This window comes from Aulostomus chinensis, chromosome 3 (genome assembly GCF_037954235.1).
Source record: "Aulostomus chinensis isolate RoL2024-O1b breed Wild chromosome 3, RoL_Achi_v1.0, whole genome shotgun sequence".
Taxonomy (NCBI): domain Eukaryota; kingdom Metazoa; phylum Chordata; class Actinopteri; order Syngnathiformes; family Aulostomidae; genus Aulostomus; species Aulostomus chinensis.
Window position 1 is genome coordinate 1,822,410 of NC_141322.1, and position 21,187 is coordinate 1,843,596.

The 21,187-nt window shown below is 49.0% G+C and overlaps 3 protein-coding genes across 10 annotated transcripts; 2 read left to right on the forward strand and 1 right to left on the reverse strand.

Annotated features, from left to right (window-relative positions):
• The first annotated feature begins 2,496 nt into the window (after positions 1-2,496).
• On the forward strand, positions 2,497-10,565 carry LOC147267348 (bactericidal permeability-increasing protein-like). 2 transcript variants are annotated; one of them, XM_086197689.1, is made up of 16 exons: positions 2,497-2,887; positions 4,601-4,710; positions 4,793-4,907; positions 4,996-5,127; positions 5,222-5,377; positions 5,492-5,555; positions 7,044-7,104; positions 7,541-7,632; positions 7,723-7,899; positions 7,973-8,032; positions 8,122-8,289; positions 8,384-8,451; positions 8,542-8,584; positions 8,658-8,721; positions 10,180-10,256; positions 10,350-10,565. In XM_086197689.1, the coding sequence occupies exons 2-16, from the start codon at positions 4,602-4,604 to the stop codon at positions 10,392-10,394; spliced, it is 1,431 nt and encodes a 476-aa protein (XP_086053815.1). In that variant the 5' UTR covers positions 2,497-2,887; position 4,601; the 3' UTR covers positions 10,395-10,565. The 2 variants fall into 2 exon arrangements, with proteins under 2 accessions (XP_086053815.1, XP_086053807.1); XM_086197681.1 differs by having other exon boundaries at positions 4,598-4,710; positions 10,350-10,564.
• Positions 10,566-10,611: 46 nt separating this feature from the next.
• On the reverse strand, positions 10,612-17,030 carry cdk5rap1 (CDK5 regulatory subunit associated protein 1). Its single transcript, XM_086197671.1, has 13 exons — positions 16,118-17,030; positions 15,925-16,028; positions 15,738-15,772; positions 15,551-15,651; positions 15,271-15,481; positions 15,061-15,181; positions 14,074-14,304; positions 13,845-13,942; positions 13,709-13,764; positions 13,416-13,546; positions 13,175-13,324; positions 11,324-11,452; positions 10,612-10,879 (listed from the first exon to the last, which is right to left on the reverse strand). Exons 1-13 carry the CDS (start codon positions 16,392-16,394, stop codon positions 10,778-10,780), a joined length of 1,746 nt encoding a protein of 581 aa, XP_086053797.1. The 5' UTR covers positions 16,395-17,030; the 3' UTR covers positions 10,612-10,777.
• ghrh (growth hormone releasing hormone) lies at positions 16,558-20,308 on the forward strand. 7 transcript variants are annotated; one of them, XM_086197720.1, is made up of 6 exons: positions 16,558-17,164; positions 18,355-18,432; positions 18,574-18,664; positions 19,160-19,249; positions 19,810-19,914; positions 20,015-20,188. In XM_086197720.1, the coding sequence occupies exons 2-6, from the start codon at positions 18,393-18,395 to the stop codon at positions 20,145-20,147; spliced, it is 459 nt and encodes a 152-aa protein (XP_086053846.1). In that variant the 5' UTR covers positions 16,558-17,164; positions 18,355-18,392; the 3' UTR covers positions 20,148-20,188. The 7 variants fall into 7 exon arrangements, 6 of the variants coding, with proteins under 6 accessions (XP_086053846.1, XP_086053827.1, XP_086053836.1 ...); XM_086197701.1 differs by having other exon boundaries at positions 17,786-18,432; positions 20,015-20,187; XM_086197710.1 differs by having other exon boundaries at positions 18,254-18,432; positions 20,015-20,187.
• The last annotated feature ends 879 nt before the right edge of the window (positions 20,309-21,187 follow it).

The following is a 21,187-nucleotide window of genomic DNA, read 5'->3' on the forward strand; positions in this document are numbered from 1 at the left end:
TCCAACCCCCCCCCCCCACACACACACACACACACAATTTTAGGTCAAAGGTCACTGTGGGAGGCATACAACTGCAGTATTTCTGCTTGTGTATGTTTTTAAATCTTCACCAGGAGGAACCTCACTGAGCTACGCCACCTGCACCCACACACTGATTGATCACACCTGCTGATGGCTGATGTTGGCCCATCAGTTGTCATGACGACCACATAACCAGGAACAGCCTCGCACAGAGGGTGCAGGTGAGGAGGAGACCTGGGTCATGTTCTGGAACTCCATCCCTGACAGGTGCGGCTCCAGCTGGGGCCGCGACGCTCGCTCAGGAATGTTTGGATGCTCACAGCAAACCAAGCAGGAAGCTGCAGTCGTCCACAGCGCCGCGGGTCGCTCTGACGCTGTTCAACCTACAACCTCTGGACAGAAACACAGACGGTGGCGGGGCGAACATTCACAGGCTGATTCCAAACGCTGTGTCGCAAAACTTTCCTCCTCTACTTGACGCTTCAGTCATGAGACACAAATACTTCCTTTTTCCTAACTGTGTTTGAGCAACCTGAGATCGCCCGCGGTGGCTCAACATGAACGAGGTCACGGGGGTCAAGGTCACGGCAGAACCGTCGCTGTCACCTGAGGGAGCAGGACCTTCCAGCACGTCAGTCCCCGATCACACAAGCAACCGATGTTCTTCAAAGCTGTGGAGGAAAGTCACCGTTTTCCCTTGAAGGACCCTCAGAAATCTTGGCCTCATCGTTCACGTTTTTAATGAATTTGTGAGGACAGAGAACGTCGTATAAAAAAAGACAGGAAATGAACCTGACATTTACTGTGACCTTTGTGATCATGCATCAAAGAAGTTATGTCATCAGGAATTGAGAAAACTCCTTGATGTCAGCTGCAGATATTAAACTGAGATGTTGTCAGAGTTTCAGAGAATGAAGGAAAGGTCCCTCCACGCCTGCGGGGCTCGTGACTCCTCCGGGCCGAGTCCCTCCACGCCGCTGTGGGGCCAGTGACTGCTGCACCTTTTCATGATGAGGAAGTAAAACCTGAATCTGGATGGTTTCATCAGACCGGAGCAATCTGGTAACCAGCACCCTCCTTCAGGCCACGTTCCAAGAGCAGGCTGGGCAGAAAACTGACGATCGGGAGGAAAGGGGGTGTGCCGGGCCCGGCCGGGTCCCACCTCTGACCCACGTCTGCTGCTCCTTTGCCTCACCATGTGTTGCCACTTTTGAGGTTTTTCAAGGTTCAAGGTTCAAGGTTTTTATTTGCCATTTGTGCATAAACAGACAGTCCAGGCACATTGGAAATCTTGTGCAGTATTTCTCCTCGTCGACCCAAACCCCCCCAAAAATGTCAATATACAGAATAAAAAAATATAAAGTAAAAAACTGTGAAATATACAAATATACAGAAACCTATATAAATATATACAGTGAGAGAGAGAGAGAGAGAGAGAGAGAGAGATTGTAGTATTGTTGTAGTACTGGAAAGTGCTTGCTCTTGTATTGTGAGGGGGTGAATTTGCACATTTATCCAGGAGTATTGTCCATAGTCAGTGGGGGGGGGGGGGGGGGGGGGGTCTCCCTCTGCTCTTTTCTTTCTGCTCTTTTTCATTCAGAGTTTTGAATTGTTGAAATTGTGAATTCTGGATCAAAAAGACATAACAAGGCTAAATAACTTTGATGCTGGAATCTTTACTAATGAGTTCAATCATCAATACTTAATGAAAATCCATCCATTGTCTTCCGCTTGTTCCTTTCTATTAAGGGTCGCGGGGGGGGGGGGGTGGAGCCTATCCCAGCAGCCTTCCCCCTGGACAGGTCACCAGTCCATGGCAGGGCCAACACATAGAGACAGACAACCATTGGCTCTCCCAGCCACGCCTACGGTCAATTTAGAGTCTGGATTAACCTGGTCCCTCTTGATGTCTTTGGACTGTGGAGGAAGCTGGAGTACCAGAGAGAACCCAGCAGGAACAGGGAGAACATGGAGACTCACCCAGAAAGACCCCGTGCTGCAGCCGGGGCTCCACCCACAACCTTCTTGATGGGGGCCACAGTGAGGACCACTGCTCCACCCACAACCTTCTTGCTGGGGGCCACAGGGAGGACCACTGCTCCACCCACAACCTTCTTGATGGGGGCCACAGGGAGGACCACTGCTCCACCCACAACCTTCTTGCTGGGGGCCACAGGGAGGACCACTGCTCCACCCACAACCTTCTTGATGGGGGCCACAGGGAGGACCACTGCTCCACCCACAACCTTCTTGATGGGGGCCACAGGGAGGACCACTGCTCCACCCACAACCTTCTTGCTGGGGGCCACAGGGAGGACCACTGCTCCACCGGGCAGTCTTTCAATGAAAATATGAATGCTAATTAATGCTCATGTAAGTAAAGCATGAGTATGGAAGTCGGTGGAATTGTACCTGTACTTAGCCTGACCACAGCACCTCCTGCTGGCCACTGTTACAAAATTTGAATTTTGTGTGTCTGAAACACTGCTTCCTTGTCGTTCTAAGGTATCTCAGCTGTTTAAGCCGCTCACATTTGGCCCACACGTAAAGCAGCCCTCCATATCAATGTATGACGCATCTGCCTACTTGAAACTAGACGTCACTGGAAGTAAAGAAGCAAAAAGAAGTGCCAGGTGGAGATACGATTGGATCGAAGTCGTTTTTTTGCATCACTCGGTGAGGCAACAGGGGTTTCACAGACATGTTGTGGACCAAGTGCGCGCAGAGTTGCTGACTGCGGGACATTCCCCTGCTCAGTTCCTGATTGACTAAGTGAATTAAAGACCTCGTGTCTCTTCTCCTCTTTCACTTCACTTCGAGAACATCGAGCACAGCAGGAGGAACGCCCGCTACACTGCCCTGTCAGGTAAGAGCGTCCAGAGATGGAGCACATGCATGTGGGGGGATCGTGACTCACTGACAGGCGTTGTGTTTCACAAGGATCCTGCAGGGAACAAACGGTTGTCCCCCGTTCGTCTGGCAGTCATTTCAGTCTGCTTTGACCAGTATTGCAGAGAGAATGTTAAAGTTATGGATTTTACATCCAGTATGAGAAATGATGACACACTCGCTATGATGGGAGGCTGCAGCTCTGAATTAGGTGTATTTAAAGTGTAGCTTGTGGTGGGATGTAGATTTGAAGTGAAATATTACCTCGTTTTGCAGTATCACTTGATGAACTCTTGATGTAGTCGTAGTACTGTTCAGTAAAGTAGTATTCCAAGTAAACAACTCACCCTTGGCCTCAGTAAACTTCTAGGCTGGCTAGTCAGGCCTCACTACTTCGACTGAGTCACATGCTTCACGTTACATCCCTTGTGGAGGAGGCCACGTTCACCATTCACACAACAATCAAACCTAAAACCGAAAAGAATCCTGAGAGACCAACAATTCTGGTCCATCTCTCCGCTGTGTGGGGGCAGCGTGCGATGAAGTCCCTGTGCCAGCGTCTTCAAGCCTATTGTCCTTCAAATACTCACAAATCGTCTCTAAAGCTCAGAAGGATGTTTTTCCCTCCTGCATCTCTTCTTTGGCACAAAGCCCTTCAGTGGCCACACAGAGAAAAATACAAATATTACCATTATTTTTATTTTCAGACCACCGTGTACAACTGAACTTAACTTGTGGCCTACCAGCAAGTACTTCAAGAAAGATAAAATAACTAAAGAGAGCGAAACTGACGTTTTTGAATCAGCTAGAAACTCATGATTTTACAAAGAAGTAATGCAGGAGGGCGGCCCGGTGGAGCAGTGGTCCTCCCTGTGGCCCCCAGCAAGAAGGTTGTGGGTGGAGCAGTGGTCCTCACTGTGGCCCCCAGCAGGAAGGTTGAGGGTGGAGCCCCGGCTGCAGCACGGGGTCTTTCTGGGTGAGTCTCCATGTTCTCCCTGTTCCTGCTGGGTTCTCTCTGGTACTCCAGCTTCCTCCACAGTCCAAAGACATCAAGAGGGACCAGGTTAATCCAGACTCTAAATTGACCGTAGGCGTGGCTGGGAGAGCCAATGGTTGTCTGTCTCTATGTGTTGGCCCTGCCATGGACTGGTGACCTGTCCAGGGGGAAGGCTGCTGGGATAGGCTCCACCCCCACCACCCTCAACAGGAGAAGAGGGAGAACATGGAGGTTAGGGAGGGAGGGAAATGCAGGAGTCTTTTTTTAGTTCAAGACACTTTTGAATCTCTCCATCCATTTTCTACCGCTTACCCTGATAAGGGTCGCAGGGGGTGGGGGTGGAGCCTATCCCAGCAGCCATCAGGAGAGAGGCGGGATTCACTCTGGAAGTGAATTATCACTTTAATATCAGGCCACTGAAATGAAGCTGAAACCAGACCAACCCACATTGACAGTTCACTCTCTCACAAGTCCGACCTCGCCGGGAATCAGGACGCGCCCTGACAGGTGAAAGAGGTTGCCCAACAGGAACTGAAACAAAGAGTTTAGAGGGAACCTCTGACAGACACTCAGCGGAGTGACGAAGAGGGAAGTAACCTTATATAATAACTCTCCCAGAGACAAAGGCTTTTATTCATTTCATGTGAAAATTTAAATTCCACTGGTCTCCTCTTTTTATCTTCTCTAAAGAAGAATGACGATGTTCCTGTACCTCTGGGTGGCTTGGGTGGCTTTAGCCCATGTGACCTCCGGCACCAACCCTGGAGTGAAGGTCAAGCTCACACAGAAAGGCCTTGAATATGGTAGGGTGGAAGATTTGCCATGACTCTCTTGTTTTTCAATCCCAAAACAGTTGTGGCATCAAAAGGTCTTATCTTTTACTAGGCAGACAACTTGGGATGGCCGCCATCCAGAAGAAACTCAGCACCATCCAAGTGCCCGATTTTTCCGGGCAGCAGAGAGTCTCTCCCATCGGCAAGGTCAAGTACAGCTTAACAAAGTAAGGCCACTCCCTGTCCACTCGGGGTCTCTGCTGGTAACTATGGGACAGTTTCTTTGGCCCTTGACAAACGTGCTGTTTCTTCCAGTATAAAAATCGTGGATGTGGGATTACCAGGGTCTGCGGTGACTCTGGTGCCGGGGACCGGAGTCAGGCTCTCCATCAGCAATGCCTTCATCAAAATGAACGGAAACTGGAGGGTCAAGTACCTCAGAATAATGTGAGCAACACAAAACTCCTCCGCTACCTTTTCATGAACATCTTTAAGACGTTTCCAGCTGCTGCAGCATCCCCCCCCCCTCCTCTCTCAACAGCAAGGACAGCGGCTCTTTTGAGCTGAGTGTGAACGGACTCACCATTGCTTCAAGTATTTCTGTCCAGAGTGACGAGACGGGCCGACCTGTGGTCAACACTGCTGGCTGTTCGGCCGCCGTCAGCAGCGCAAAGATCAAATTTCACGGTGGAGCCAGGTGACGGGAACCAAAACATAGAAGTGCACCATCAGGAGAGGGAATGCCCTCTGAAAACAGGATACGAGTCACCAGAGCTTCTCATCTCATTTGTCTGGTTTCTCTTTGTTTTAGCTGGCTGTACAATCTCTTCAGCAAGTTCATTGAGAAGGCTTTACGCAGTTCACTGCAGAGCAAGGTGAAGAGCCCTCGGCACACCTGGTGACCCCCCTGCCTCTCTGCTTCACCCAGCATCTCACTGTACCTGCAGACATCTTATTTAAAGCTACAGTGATTTCCACTTCCTTTTTTGGGGATGAAATATGCTCCAAAGTGTAGCTCAAAGTAGAACAGAAGTACCAAAGGATTTGACGAGGCCCACTCATGGAGCAGCTTGTAGTTTGTACACAAGCCCCGCCCCTTTGACCAATCAGGGAAGGCCAACAGCAGTGGGAGTTCATGGCTGTCAATCAATGTGTAAACACACTCGAGAAAAACTTCCCAAAACTTCCCAGACTAAACCAACCCAGCTGCCCGAAGCTGGACAAGGTTCTGACTTGCTGATGAACAAAAGGGACTATTATTAACTCACTTTAAATCAAAGTGTGCATTTAAAGGTTTGTTGTCTCTTTGTTAACTGTTGATTCATTGAGCTTAAACCCATATTGTAGAAATCTTACCGTATCAACTAGCTTAGCCAGAGAGGAGCTTCTTTTAGCCTCCATGTCCCATCACCTCTGAGGAATAGATGGCAGAGCCGTCACAGTGGTTTCACCATTTACCTCCATTTATTTTAGCTTCCAAGCTTGAAGGCGCACCAAGCGTTGTTGCCTGATATCACTTCCGTTGACGTTCGTAGGAAATACCAAAAAAGGCACAGAGCAAGTCCCCCCCCCCCCCCCCGTTTCTGTGAATGTCATAAACGTGCATTGACATGGAAAGTAGAGCTGTGCTGCTCTCGCTAAGATGAGTGAGCAAGCTCCAGCTCCAGCTCCAGCTCCAGCTCCAGCTCCAGCTCCACACACACACACACACATATCTCACTGGATGGATTTGGAAATTAATGACTTTTATCTTCACCTTTACCTACCTGTCAAGTAAGAACTATGCCAACTGTGCATGGGACAGGAAGCCGTTCTGTCGGCCGAGTTCTTGCCACCTCTGAAAGGGTTCCCAGTGTGAATGCGGGGCTTCGTTCGTTCCTTCTCAATCTCTCCTCTTCTTGCCACATATTCATCTGAGGCTCTTTTCTATGGTTGTGCCTCGGCCGATTCCCAAAGTGTAACAGTCGTTAGACGCCGTCCAGCCATCTAGCAGCTTGCTGCTGCGCTAATCAGTCGACCCTGCTTGTCCCCCAATGTATGCACGCGCCCTAAGTTGCCCCCCATCCCCAACCATCTTGTTGGTGATTGGCCGGAACGTGGTTTGTCATGTTTATGTGCACTCAGTGTATGTTTGCCGTTTGTGAGTCCTTTTTCATCGTGGACTCCTACGATTTGAGAGGAAAATGAAACCACGCTGAAACCTTGCGACAAGGCTTCGTGCACCTTTAACATTAAAACACCATTAGCCATCAGGTGCTGAGGATGGCGAGGCGTGAGCGTCTTTCAGCTTTGACAGGTGTCTTCTGCTGTCTCACACTCATTTTCCAGTGTGAAGATCATTTCTGTCTGTCTCACTGTTTCAGCTGTGTCCCCTGGTGACGGAGGCCATATCAGATTTGAACCCCAAGCTCAAGACTCTGAATGGTAAAACATTCTGTTTGTCACATTAGACTACTGTGTTTTTGTAAGCTAACGCTGAAGTTAGTGTCGCCATGGTTACCTCCACCACAGATCAGTGAGATTGCAGACACACATTTGAGAGCAATCATCTGACGCATTCTTTAGTAGTGCGACGCTGACGTCACCCTTTGAAGGAGTTACGCCACTGACCCATGACCTCAGCGTCACTGTAGCCAAGCTTACGTTTCTGTTTTCACCCTGAGGACATTTGTCGTCTTGTTGAGCTACTTGTTAGCAACCGCTGTTTTCAAACACCGATGTCTTTTATTTTTGTAGCTCAAGGTCTTAAAATATATGAAGCAGATGTGAACCAGATGTGTTTTTGTCAGGCCCTCACCTAAACCTTTGGTTCAAGCTGTTTCAGTGTTGCTGAATGTCTGCGACTGTCTCCCCCCTGCAGTGCTCGCTCCGGTGGACCGGTACGCTGAGATTGAGTACTCCATGGTGTCAGCGCCCTCCGTTTCAGCTGCTTCCATTGAGCTGAACCTTAAGGTTAATAATCATTTATCCACTGGCTAGAAGCTCAGTTCAGCTCAGTAGAAATACGTTACCCATGTTCCTCTGCATCGCTCGACTGTCCAGGGGGAATTTTACAACATCGGGAGGCACCAGGAGCCTCCGTTCTCCCCTGTGGCTTTTTCTCTGCCACCTCAGCTCAACAGCATGTTGTACATCGGCATATCAGCCTTCACTGCCAACTCTGCAGCCTTTGTCTACCACTCGGCCTCCGTCCTCAGCCTCAACGTCACCGATGACATGGTGAGCTGCGTCCTACTGGTCTGTCCTCCCGTTTCGTGGCTTCACACTGACCTGCTTGGCTGTGCCCCAACAGATTCCATCGAGTTCTCCCATCAGACTCAACACCAGAACATTCGGAGCCTTCATCCCCCAGGTGACAAGAACTTTCACAACACACTCATTCAGGAAAAGCTTCCCCCGATTGACAAGTGACAGCTGATGTGTCCCGGGAAACATTTCCAGATCAGCAAGAGTTTCCCAGGTCTGATGATGAAACTGTTGGTGAAGACGGTAAAAAATCCCAACGTCACGTTTGAACCCAACAATGTGACGGTCGGCGCGAGAGGCACAGTGACAGCTTTCGCTATTCAGCCCAACGCCACTCTTTCCCCTCTCTTTGTGCTAAACATGGTAAGTCCCACTGTCGCACTTTGTCCTGCAGATTCAAAATGGCCTCGTGTTATTTAGGACAACATTAAAAGGCCAGATCATCTCCAATGTACAGGAGAGCAGTGTCAGCGCCTCTGTGTTTGTCAATGGAACAAAGCTGGCAGGAGCTCTCACCCTCAACAAGTGAGTCAAAGAATCACTCCTTGTTCTAGCCAGTGAGGCCCAGAGGTCCATGTGAGAATCAATGTCACCAACTGTATCTAATTTGCACAGAATGCTTCTGACCCTGGGGACAAGTTACGTGGGAGACTTTCAGGTGAGAATAGCGTTCTACCTCAGGTGTGTCCCATCAGTCAACTTCTCTGACTGACCAAACTCTTCACACGCAGGTCCGATCTCTTGACAACGTCCTGAATCTGGTCCTTAGGGTGGCGGTCCTACCCCGGCTGAATGGTGAGAGCCTGACAACATTACACATTAAAGATTCATCCCAACGTCTCACAGCTACAGACGACGTCAACGGGACCCAAGAATACAAAAAAGACTGACAACATCAATCACGGTTGATTTATGGAGGCGTCGAAACGTCACAGACAATCCTGAGTGTCCAGGAAGCTCGGCCTTCGTACAAACAGCCGCTGGTTTGGCTTCCTACGGGCACAGTCGGTCTGCAGGTGGGCCAGTAAGTGTGTTGGTGTTGCGGTGGCTGGACTAGCGCCTCCTTTGGTTGGCTGGGGCATTTTTTTCAGTTTTTTTTCCTGGGCAGAGAGGAACTGGTGGTGATGGCATGACTCTCCCAGGCTCTGGTGAAACTCACAGGTGAAAAGATGCAGCTGATGAGTCCGCATGTGACGGAGAAAGCATGTGATAGTAGAAGGGGCGGAGCAACAAAGATGACAGGACGCACCACGCCTCCACAACTTCATGACAGGAGGCATTTTTACGCGACAGGGAAACCACTGATTAAGTCTTTTGATGCAGGAAAGCGTTAATGTGACAATACAGAAGAGCTTCGACTGAACACAAAGTGAAGTCAAGAATTTGCTGACTTGGCAATTCAAACGACAAGATTTCTGTCTTACATGTTTTGGAATATGTCCAGGTCATGTTTTCAAAGAACGGGCTTTCGTTTGTTGGCTGTGAGTTTTTCATGAGAGTATTTCTCCCTGGCCACTCACGGCAGTCCAGACATGAACCGGTGCTGGCAGTCCAAGAGGCTGCTGGTGCTGGGATGGATCTCTTCCAAGGTCCCAAAGGGGCCTTCTAGTTCAGCCAAGCACTCACTCGTCACCTGGTGAATGAAACTGATGCTTCTCGAGAGAACCTGCGAATTTTGAATAAATGAAATTAGAATTTTCTATCTTTATGAATTATCTTGAGAATATTGGTAATAAATAGGTATTTGGTTGAATATTCCCACTGACTGCAATTCCTTCTGGAGACTGTGCATCAATCGCCCTCTGCTGGGAAAACTAGTAGGAAAGAAAGGGGATTTTTTTTAAGGAAGCTGAGAAAAAGAGCAAAAAAACAGTGTCATGCTAGCCGTTAGCACCCAGATCTGGACTGTGGCTGGAGCCGTCTTGGCCTGGTTACTCTGGGGTCCTGCATCGAGCAGAACCTCTGAAGCAGAACCTCTGACATGTGACGTGGACGCTTCTCAGCCCGAATATAAGAAGACTTTCAACCCACTCATGCAATGGAAAAGCTAACTTGTCAGCATCAGTGTTTGATTTTTCCAAGTTTTGATGTGTAAAAAGTTTAAGGGTTTTTTTGAGTTTATGATTTACAGCAACACTGCAACCGTCCCCCAGTTACACTTTATTTTATATTACACAATGAAATAATGAAATACAACCCTGTACCTAAATAAATCCATGAATTTGTGTCTAAGGTGTGAATTCTGCTTCACAGTTCAGCTTGCCAGAGGCTACCCACTCCCCTCTCTGGGAAAGATGGCGCTTAGGAACGTCCAGCTCGACGTCCTGCAGGTCGGAAACTACAACCGTGTGTATTTGAGGTTTACTTCCTGACTTGAATGAAAACACTCTTCTTAAAAGTTGCTGTGCTGTTCTCGCCCGCAGGACTACGTGCTGATCGGGACTGATGTTGAGTTTACAGGTGAATGAAGAGTGTTGACTGGAGGCGACATCAGTTGCTGGTGGAGACTGCAGCTCACCGGTTGTCATTCCATTAAAGCAGGGGAGGGCAGCCGTGTGGATGCAGGTTGTCCTTCCAACCCAACACTTTAACAGGTGATGAACACACCTTCAGCCACAGAGGAGTGTTCATCAGTGGAAGCACCTGTGAAAGCGTTGGCATCCACACGGCTGCCCTCCCCTGCACTAAGCTGTCCATGACTTGGCCCACACTGCCGTGCCTCCACCACAATAAAACAATGACAGAAAATGAAGCAGAGAGTTGTTTTTTGAACATTTATACAAGAGTGAGGACATCAAAATAGCTGGACTTCTCAGAAATAAAGAGTTTGTTTCCCATGGTGCCACGGGTGTCAGTCATGCTGGCGTCTGAGGTCACGTGTGTGGGCGGAGTCTCTCAGGGAGCTGTGACACAGGACTTGACCTTTCAAGCTCTGGGAGGTGGCCGACAATATCTAAGAGAGAGACAGCAGACATGAAGGCACTGGTCACTGAATCCCTTCAAGACTCCGGCGGACCACTTCGACCGACCAGAATCAAGTTCCTGTGAACGAAGTCTCTCAGGTCAAACGTACGAGCACTGACGTGATTCAAGTCATGACAAACGATGTGGTCCGATGGTGCATGAATGTGTTTGAGTCACTCGTTACCAACCAGGGGAGGTTTCACTTACTCATTCCTGACTGAACCACGTATTCTGACATGCTGGTTTTTGAGAGTCTGTTTTTAGGACTTGGCCATAATTTCCTAGCTTTAATAACTTCAGTTCGATTTCAGAAAATTCCCTGCAGGTCCAATAATTGGGATTTTTAAATTCCAGGTTTTTCATCTCCATCTGAGACCTGAACATGAAAAAACAAACTGAAAGTGATGAGGATGCACCGAGAAGTGAGACGCACCTTCACCAGCACGTAGTCTCCAGCCCTGATGGCTGCAGGTCCCGGAACAGCAACATCCTCTTTAGGGAAAATTACTTTCATGTTGCCATCCGTTCTTCCACACAGATCAACAGCTGATCTTTTACTTTCCTGCATGGAATGGAAAGCAGACATCAACACTGTTGCCTTGGCAACAGGTTACAGTAACCCAGCACCCAAGGGTGGAATTCATGCTTCTGCTCATAGAAGCATTGTTACATGTGATAAATCAATTTATGGATTTCTAGAAAGAGGGACACAGTCATCCTCCTACAACCCAAAAAGAAGGACATGACCTTGTGCTCTTGTTCAGAATCATCTCACACACACACACACACACACACACACACACACACACACCCTGCAGGCCACAGCACTACCACACACAGTTGACCAAACAAGCGTAGACAAAGTCATCATCTTCTTGTGTTTCAAACAGAAGTCGCTGGGAAGAAGGAGTCGGTCTACATATCAACTTCACGGCCCCTCGAAGCGACAGCGCTCGTCCAGACGCACTCTTACGAGTTGGTCTGACATCACACTTGGTTTCCCGCCATTCCTCAGTCTGCCCAACCACAGCGTTAGACGGCCCCAACAGTAGCCCTTTTCACATCAAAACGTCGTTATGCCAATTTACCCTCCTCTGATTGTGGTGGTTTTGCCAGACCAGTCCGCCCACTCCGACAGAGTTTCGGAGCGTGCTGATGACGTAGCCTATCCAGCGGGACTTTAAAAACCACATGAAAACAAAGGGACGACACGGGAGGGATGAGAAAACCTTCCCCTGCCAGTTCCAAGTTCAAGAAACTGCCAACATTTTGGAAGATTGCCAGCTGGAGAGACACTGAGACCTGCGAGCTCCTCAGCCTCCGTGCAGACGTCACTCACCAGAACAATTCAGGAACGGGGACAGTCGGGCCAGGAACGCCGCTTCCCTCGCAACAGGGCGCAGGTTGTTTATCAACCGAAGACTTTGGACACGCCTAGCATCACGTGACGTGTTATCAGGATGTGCCACTGGGCTACACCTCCTGCTGCCGGCTGCGGCCCCCTGGGGAGAAACTGCAGCTCGCGTTCACATTATCCATCGGGCCAAAACGCCAGATACTCCGCTACGGCAATTCATAGGTCTTTGAGTCTGAAACTGCTCATGATAATGGTCGGCTAACGTGAACCGAGCGAGGAGAGTCCAATGATGTAAAAAATAAATGAACGACATCCCAGAACCAGCTAGCAAGCCGAAGCTGCCGTGCTAGCTGCAGTTAGCAAGCTGTCAAAATTAGGCACAGGCCAGCAAACCAAATGTAGCTGACGAGCGTGAGGTTAGACAGCTGGAGGGAGGTTCAGTGTTTCTCCAGCAGTTCTTCTCATCTCTCACCCTGCTGACGCTGATTGGCTAACTGGGATTCCGCCTGGGTCAGACACCAGACAAGAGACTTTCAGAACCTTAACCACTTTAACAAGATTTGGAAACTGTGCATTCATTTCTCCACATTGTAACATCAGACAACTTCTGTCTGCAGAATGTTTAGTCGTTCGTCACATTGGGAATATTTAGCACTTCCAGGAGTCCACAGGAGCATCGTTGTACTGATGCAGGCAAAAACTCCACAAATATGTTGGACAAAAGTGTATTTGATGACTTTTGAGAGAACGACAGCTAAGCTAACTAGCGGCAGCTGTCCAGTGGAGGTCTGGAGGGAAGAGAAAGGTCTCCCCCGCTGTCAGGCTGGAACTATGATGTGGCAGTTTCTAAAATGAAGGGATGTTCTGGGTGATGAATAAAGTCTCGTGTTCCTCCTTTTAAAAGTGAACGAATGGTGCAGTACTCACTCCCTCCACCAGGACAAGCTGTTTGCTGCCGATCAGAGCGGCATTGACCCGTGCAGCTTCCTGTCTGAAGACCTTGATACACTCCTCCAGCCGCCGCTGCTTCACCTCCGCTGGCACGTCGTCTTGTAGCAGGTGGAAGGCGCGCGTCTTCTACACATGACAACAGGAGGACGAGCAGATTCTTCCCATCAGAACATTTACGGGATTACAGACCAACGAGGCAGTTCCCCCGCGTACTCACCTTTCTCATACTGTAGGCAAAAAGGAAGCCCACATTGTAGCCCACCTCTCTGATGAGAGACAAGGTCTGCTGGTGGTCCTGGTCCGTCTCACCACAGAAGCCTGAGATGAAGTCGCTGCTCAGACTCACGTCTGACACACAGACAGACATGGCAGTCAGCATCAACACGCCACACACTCTACTGTCACACTACCCGAGCAAGACTGTGACTGATGGGGGTTCTCGGGTCCACCTGGCCTGCTAGGACCTATCTACCGTTCGCATTCTTCAGGGTGAAACCCAGGAGAACCTACCTGGGATGTTTCTCTTGATGTTGTGCACGAGCTCCAGGTAGGCCTCTCTGGTGTAGCTGGAAAACAGAACAGAAGCCCTTGAAGGAAAAGCTTCAAACCAGCAAAGAGCAGCAGAGGCTCTGTCGCGCTCTATTACCCACGACGCATGGCGCTCAGGACCCGGCTGCTCCCGCTCTGAGCTGGAAGATGGATCTGCTTACAAACGTTCCCTCGCTCCGCAATGAGATGCAAAACCTGGAACGAACACACGCACACACACACACGCACCCCCCCACACACACCTGGCATGTTAATACAAGACAAGCTCTTCTCAGCCATGAACGGAAAGAAGCGCCTTGCTCTTATATCTGTGTGTGAAGCAGCACCTCATCAGGAAAGTCTTTAGGGTGAGGTGAAGTGAATCGGATCCTCATATCCGGGTCAACAAGTGAGACCCGGTCCAGCAGGGCGGAGAAGCGCAGACCTCCTTGTTTGGTCCGATAGACAGTGTTGAAACCACGGCTCAGCTTGGTCGGAGCAGCGCCACAGAACTGTTTTTCTGACATGTCCCGGTAGCTGTTCACATTCTGACCCAACAGCGTCACCTCCTTCACCCCCTGACACACACACACACACACACATTTTACTGTACAGTTTTCTCTATGAGAACACTCCACACATCCCGTGGTGTTGCAGTGAGGTTGCGAGACGGTGGAGTCACCAAGTAGAAATGCTGCTGGAGGGTTTCCTCCTCCTCCCTGGAGAGTAAAAGCCTGGTTTGGGATTCATTTCTGATCAAAGCTCTGATGAACAGAATGTAGATTTACGGCCGTTAAAACATCAATAATGGAGATTTGTTGAAGCTGTTTTATCAAACTGGTTGAACAAATCGATCTGCGTTCCTGCTGCTGATCAAGTTGATTGATTTTTTGATTGATTTGGTGAACAGCTGAGTGGTGTCACTGTTAGAGTTGCTGGCACAAGGGATTGTGGGACAGCATTTGTCTCCTAACTGTCAGATAAGCTGCTCGACAGAACCCTGACAGCACCAACCGCGGCGGCCACAGGGACACCTCTGGATCACATCAAGCAGATGGATTCCTTTTCAACAAAACTGACTACTCTGACGCAGCCGCATAGTTCCTCCACTGGAACCAGCTCCACCAACCTGCGGCGTGTCCAAAAGGACGCAACGCTCCACCTGCTGGTGAGGAGGAGGAGGAATTACTCAGACATCTGAATGAAACACATCTTGTTCTGTGTCGTTTTCTTTTTTTACTTCAATTGTGAAATTCTAGCCTGAAAGTGGCTCCAAACCAGTCAGAGCTCCGTACAGGTGAGGAATAAAGACAGCACTGAGCTGATGGACTCACCTGGTCAGAGAGCAAACGGACTTCCTCCAGGATAGAGCTGATGGGTCGACTCCTCTCGCGGCCTCGAGTGAAGGGAACGATACAGTAGCTGCACATGTTGTCACAACCCCTCATGATGGAGCTGCCAGAGACGACGATGCACAGAAACTCCTCACAGGTGGAACGTGAAGCTGCGTGGAGGCTGAAGAACGCCGATAAAAACAAACTTACATGAAAGCGCTGCGTCCTTGGGGGGCGTGGTGGACGGGCATGACGTCAGCGTAGGTCTCCTCCAACGAAAGCAGCACGTTGCTCGCCTGTTGACCTCCGTCTGCTATAGTCAGGAGGCGGGGAAGGTCCCGGTAGGCGTCTGGTCCGGCCAGAACATCAACAAGCTTTTCCCGCTCCAAAAGCTCCGTCTTCAGCCTCTCCGCCATGCAGCCTGGACGACCTCAGGCGTTAACACTGAGACAACTGCAGTCTTGAAGACCTGCCCAGGTGTGACACTCACCCAAAATCCCTATTTTCATCGGCATGTGGGACAGCAAGCGCTTCTTCTTCATTGCTGTCAGTTGTTGTAGGCGATTCCAAATTGTTTGTTCAGCCTTTTCTCTTTAAAAAAAAGTCTTTTTGTGAATAAATGAATATTACAGTCAAGAAAGTACTAATTGTTCCTGTTTCTGAGGGCAGCTTTTTACCTTATGGAGCACGTTACAAGGAGGACGACATCTGCCTGCAGTCCAACGCATTTGGAGACATTTGTGTTTGCAAAATTACAACGGTAAAGTCATACTGTGAAGGGATTCTTAGATATGTTGTTTATTTTATTTGCCTGCATTAAAAATGATCATCAAAACAAAAATGGAGAACTCAAGCTGGTGGTACCTTCTTTAAATCCACTGTGCGTTGGTAGCCTCTCTTCTGGAGGATGGCCCAGGCGATTTCTGTGTCATTCACATTCATCTGACACCCATAGGTTTCAAAATACACTGGAACACAGCAGCAACAGCACACAAGCTTAGTATCGTCCCCCCACTGCCCACGTCAGATACTTGGTGTGCAGAAATATAGTTTTCACCTTTTCGTGAGTTCCCCCTCTCCACGTCCTCTGACAGATAACCGTGCTTGTATTCTTCATCTGCAATAGGAGTCTTCTCCACCGTCACGCCTCCCTTGAGGAAGTCCTGAAAACGCGGGCCAGATGATAGCCGCGTCTTGAACTTCTCCAAAGGTGACCTCCTCTCTACCGAATCAGAGTCACTTAAATGAGAGCAATACGTGGACCAGGTAAACCTGACAGGTAGGCGGTGTGGGAGGGCCGCCAACAGAGGTTTGAAGCTGCTCAGGTGCTTCATGGTGGATTAGCGAGCTGCCCCTGACACCCCCAAGGTCTCCTTCTTCCCTGCTAACTAATGCATCACTGCCATTAGTTAGCGAACAGTTAGCTAACGTGCTGTTAGCACTGTTCTTGTTCGTCACTTTCCTCGCTGCGAAAGAGTTCCAGATAGAATCAGAAAATGCCACTGGAGCGTCGTTCGTGCTGATGGAGGCGAAGGTGATTTCAGGTCGAGGACAACTTCCGCTTTCCAACGTAAACGTCATAAAAATCCGTAAAACGGTGTTAAAGTGTCGCAACCTACGGTGCCAACGCCGACTGCTTAAACTAGTCGGGAGGGTTCAGCGAGTGGAAATAACCGGAGCTTTGTAAATGAATATACTGTTGATACAAATACAGGAACAGCGTAGATAATGAAGGAAATAGAATGGGTTGTTTTTAGGTCTGATAATATTTATATCTATGCTGATAAGCGACAGCAAGCGAGCTCGAAAGCAAACTTCCGTGTCCGTCCAGCAATACGGTCCGTCTATTGAGATAAAGATCAAGTTCCGAATGGCCTTGAAATGTAATTTTGGCCCGCAATGTGGATTTGATTTTGGCAAGATACTGAATCTCAAATAGCTCCTGATGCCCTGTGATGGACTGGTGACCCGTCCAGGGTGAACCCCGCCTCTCGCCCAGTGTCAGCTGGGATAGGCTCCAGCCCCACCCCAACTCTTAACAAATAAGCGGTGCAGAAGATGGATGGATAAAGGACCGAGTATGCATCCTTGTGGGGCTCCACAGGTGAGTTTTTATGCATCCTGCCTCTGCGAAAGAGGATCAGAAGCTGCATTTTACTTATTTCGTCTTGGCAGACCACATGTTGTGATATAAATACATGGTCTCATGTCCACTCCTTGTGGTTCTGGTCCAAACAAACCTCCTCTGCTGGTTGCCTCTCCTTGTTGGTGGTTTCCTAGCAGCTGTTGGACCATCAAGGCCTGATTGGTGCCGTCTCCTCTGAACCGTTGGTGCAGAGACGTGTCTGCTACCAGAACTCTGAGGCGTTCATCTGGGCTCCAGTCTGAGGAGCTGTTAACTGGTGGTTCCTGAGGCTGGGGACTGGGATGAACTCCTCCTCAGCAGCAGAGGAGACTCTTGGTCTTCCTCTCCTGGGCCGTCCTCATGTGAGCCGGTTTCATGGTGGCGCTTGATGGTTTTTGCGACTGCACTCGGGGACGCATTCAAAGTTTTTCCAGTTTCCTGGACTGAGTGACCTTCAGGTCTTAGGGCACTGATGGACGTGGTTCCTCTCTACTGAGCTGATGGTTCCTGCCATGACATGAATTCTAGCAGTGGTCAAACAGAGCTGTCAGCTGGGGAGCAGCCTGACTTCTGCTCAGCTCAACTGATGCTCCCAACCAGGAAGAAGGACGGAAACTCCACCACTGAACCCTGACAAGGTGAACCTGAGAGGGGGAACCATTTCAGGTGATGACATCATGAAGCTCCCTGAGAGAAGGACGAGGGGTTGCAGCGCTGCAGCGAAGCAGAGGGAGGCGACTTTGAGGAGCTGGAATATGAAACAGGTTTACAGTTCTGAACAATTCTGTCTTTGCTGCATGATTCCATTGATCTGCTTCAGAGATTTGATGTCTTCAGGATGAAACTACGATTCAGAAAGAAGTAAAAATAAAGGATAAACATAGAATGAGAAGGTGTCCAAACCTTTGATTGGTGGCGTGTGTATATTTCTATGTTCAAATGTATACACTCACACACACACGTATGTGCAATATCTCCACATTGAGAATGTCTTATGTTTTTCTATCTTTTTTTAGCTTGTCTAGGTTTTATGTGTCTGTTTTATTTTGTGTGTGTGTGAGTAATAAGTTGAGCTCCAAGAGGGGAGAGAGAGAGAGAGAGAGAGAGCGAGAGAGAGAGATCATGTGACTGGGACACACTGGTTCAGTCTAAACTGACCCTGGATGCAGAGATAACCAGATGCGGTGCTCCAGCCAGCGTTGCTTGGATGATGAGAGGGGAAGGACACGCACACACACAACATCCAGGTAACTGGCAATGATGCGAAGTGTTTGGTTCTGAACAAGTTGTGATGCTCTCTACATGTGGGGCCGCTGGAAGGAGAGTGAGGGTTCAGCTGCGTCTCTCATGAAATCTCTCCTGCTGCTGTCGTCCACACTCTTGTCCAGGACGAGCTGGGAGGATGGAGAAGTCTGCTCTGCTGCTCTTTTGTTGCCTGGTCATGTCTTCATCGGGCTCACCGCTGTACCCATCCATCAGGTGAGTTACTGCTATCATTCATCTCCTTTATTGAATCCCAATGAGTGACAACATGGACACTGACTGTAACAGTGAACCGACAGGTAAGGCGCCTTAACAGGTGAACTGAGAACACATCTGATCTTATCTGCTCCGACGGCATCGGCACACAACACTCAGTGTTCTGGCTTGTTTTAGTCACTGGGCAGTAGAAGATCAAGACGTCTGAACGAGCAGCTTAATATCTGTGTGACAAGGAAAATTCTTTATTTTAGCAATGTAACACCGTGAGTGTGTGTGTGTGTGTGTGTGTGTGTGTGTGTGTGTGTGTGTGTGTGTGTGACTGCTACCAAAGTAGAGAAAGTGCCACAAAATAAGGTGTCTGCATTCAACACACAAAGAGGGAACAAAATGAAACAATATTCATAAAAGCTCTAAATTACTTTTTTTTTTTTAAATGGGCCATCGGCAGGTGAGCGATGGAGTCTCACCCAAGGTTCTCCTCTTGTTCCTCAGGTTCGGTCAGAGGGACATGTCCATCCTGATGACATCATCTATAAAAGGCCAAGAGGACCCCCGTCATCGTGGGGACAGAGCAGAGTCACGGTCAGTGGATGATCCTGCTACTGACCCCAGACCAGACGAGTGAAAACATCACAATCCACCCTGCTCTTTTATGTGCACTATTTTGCTGCCTGGGCAGCAGGGTGGAGCAGTGGTCCTCCCTGTGGCCCCCATCAAGAAGGTTGTGGGTGGAGCAGTGGTCCTCACTGTGGCCCCCATCAAGAGGGTTGTGGGTGGAGCCCCGGCTGCAGCACGGGGTCTTTCTGTGTGAGTCTCCATGTTCTCCCTGTTCCTGCTGGGTTCTCTCTGGTACTCCAGCTTCCTCCACAGTCCAAAGACATCAAGAGGGACCAGGTTAATCCAGACTCTAAATTGACCGTAGGCGTGGCTGGGAGACCCAATGGTTGTCGGACTGGTGACCCGTCCAGGGTGAACCCCACCTCTAACCCGAAAGCCGCTGGGACAGGCTCTAGCCCCCCTCCTTCGACCCTGAACAGGAATAAGTGGAAGAAAATGGATGGATTTCTCTGCCTTTGAGCTGCGTGACAAACCCAGTTCGTCTGAAGTGTTGTCTCATTGTCATCTCTGCTCTCTGATTTTAGCTTAGGACGCCATGCTGACGCCATCTTTACAAACAGTTACAGGAAGATCCTGGGCCAAATCTCTGCCAGGAAGTTCCTCCAGAATATAATGGGCAAGCGTCTGGGGTAGGATTAAGACTTCCCTCCAACTGTGTATAAATTCAGCCTAGGCAACATGGAGTACTCTCAGTGTACCTCAGTGAGTTGTTGCTGTTCTCGTCTTCAGAGGTGACAGCGAGAGCTCCACGAAGCGTCACTCTGACGTCTACGAGGGAACCTGCAAGGAGGACCTGACGTCCGTCTGGAGCAGTCAGAGACACAGACGAGTCCCAGGAAGGTGGCGCGGCTCAGGTGCGTAAACCTCACAATGGAAGACAACCCTCAAAGACATCCACTAACACGATTCTTGACTCTTCCCAGGCTGAAGAGCTGAGGCGACCCCAGGCTCCTCGCCACCACCTCCTTCCAACCTGAAAACGATCCTGTCGTTTTTAAATACTCATTAAAGCTGTGAAGGAACTGTAGAACAAGCGTGGTACTGTGGTCTTGCTGCTCTCACATTTCTGATCCAGAGGGAAATTTTCACCCAACATCCCTGATGAGAAGAAACTCTGATGTCATGTTTCTCAACCAGATTCACGAGGGAACTCAGTTTTGTGATGCAAAAATACAACTTATTCAGTTTTACTTAGACCCACAATCAGGCTGCCAAACAGTGACCAAGCTGCTCTTAAATTTAGCACGACAGCTTATTAGGGAGTTGGGAAAAGACCCTCAGACATGCGGAAGAGTTTCACGGCCAGGGAAAGAAAAAGAAAGAAATATATTTAAACAGGAATTTCTTTACTAATTTGATCATGTTGAGACTTGTCAGGATGTTTAGAAAAACACCAAAATGTGATTTTTAGAATTCAGTCAAAATCTTAAGAAAAGCACATTTTGATACTCAGGTCCAACGACTAGCAGCAGTGGATGTAGCTGCATCTACGTCACACCTGGTGTGGCTGCGCCAAAGAAATTGTCTTCTTGTGCATAAACTTGGGGGTATTTTGACTTTATTCTTTACATTCTTATGAAATCAGGTCTTAAAATGTGGCCTCAGGTTAGCAGCAGACGAGTGTTTCTGAAATAAAGTGACACTTCACCCAAAGTGTATTTTACCTCTCAAGTGCTCACTGACAGGCGTCTGTAGCGCAGGAATTCCCCTCCTGAATGACTCCTGCACGACTCCACATTGCACAGCCAGCCACGTACAGTTCGCTTGAAGCCAGGTGTCTGGAGTTATCCTTTGTTCATACAGGTGATCTCTAGTCACGTGTCACTGTGATGTCACAGGAGAAGCAGCTCGGCTAGCAGTTTGGCACCAAATTTATTGCATTAAAATTCAGATAACTTGTCT

Bases quoted from the DNA above. Each gene is read 5' to 3' on its own strand.
- LOC147267348 (XM_086197689.1), top strand. From the start codon at position 4,602: ATGACGATGTTCCTGTACCTCTGGGTGGCTTGGGTGGCTTTAGCCCAT. The intron at 5,556-7,043 runs GTGAAGAGCCCT...TCACTGTTTCAG, and splicing joins GCAGTTCACTGCAGAGCAAG to CTGTGTCCCCTGGTGACGGA. The intron at 8,585-8,657 runs GTGAGAATAGCG...CTTCACACGCAG, and splicing joins GTTACGTGGGAGACTTTCAG to GTCCGATCTCTTGACAACGT.
- cdk5rap1 (XM_086197671.1), bottom strand. From the start codon at position 16,394: ATGAAGCACCTGAGCAGCTTCAAACCTCTGTTGGCGGCCCTCCCACAC. The intron at 15,652-15,737 runs GTAAAAAGCTGC...TTTTTTTTAAAG, and splicing joins CTTGTAACGTGCTCCATAAG to AGAAAAGGCTGAACAAACAA. The intron at 13,325-13,415 runs GTGAGTACGCGG...TGTCATGTGTAG, and splicing joins TTGCCTACAGTATGAGAAAG to AAGACGCGCGCCTTCCACCT.
- ghrh (XM_086197720.1), top strand. From the start codon at position 18,393: ATGATGAGAGGGGAAGGACACGCACACACACAACATCCAG. The intron at 18,433-18,573 runs GTAACTGGCAAT...ACTCTTGTCCAG, and splicing joins CGCACACACACAACATCCAG to GACGAGCTGGGAGGATGGAG. The intron at 19,250-19,809 runs GTCAGTGGATGA...CTCTGATTTTAG, and splicing joins GGGGACAGAGCAGAGTCACG to CTTAGGACGCCATGCTGACG.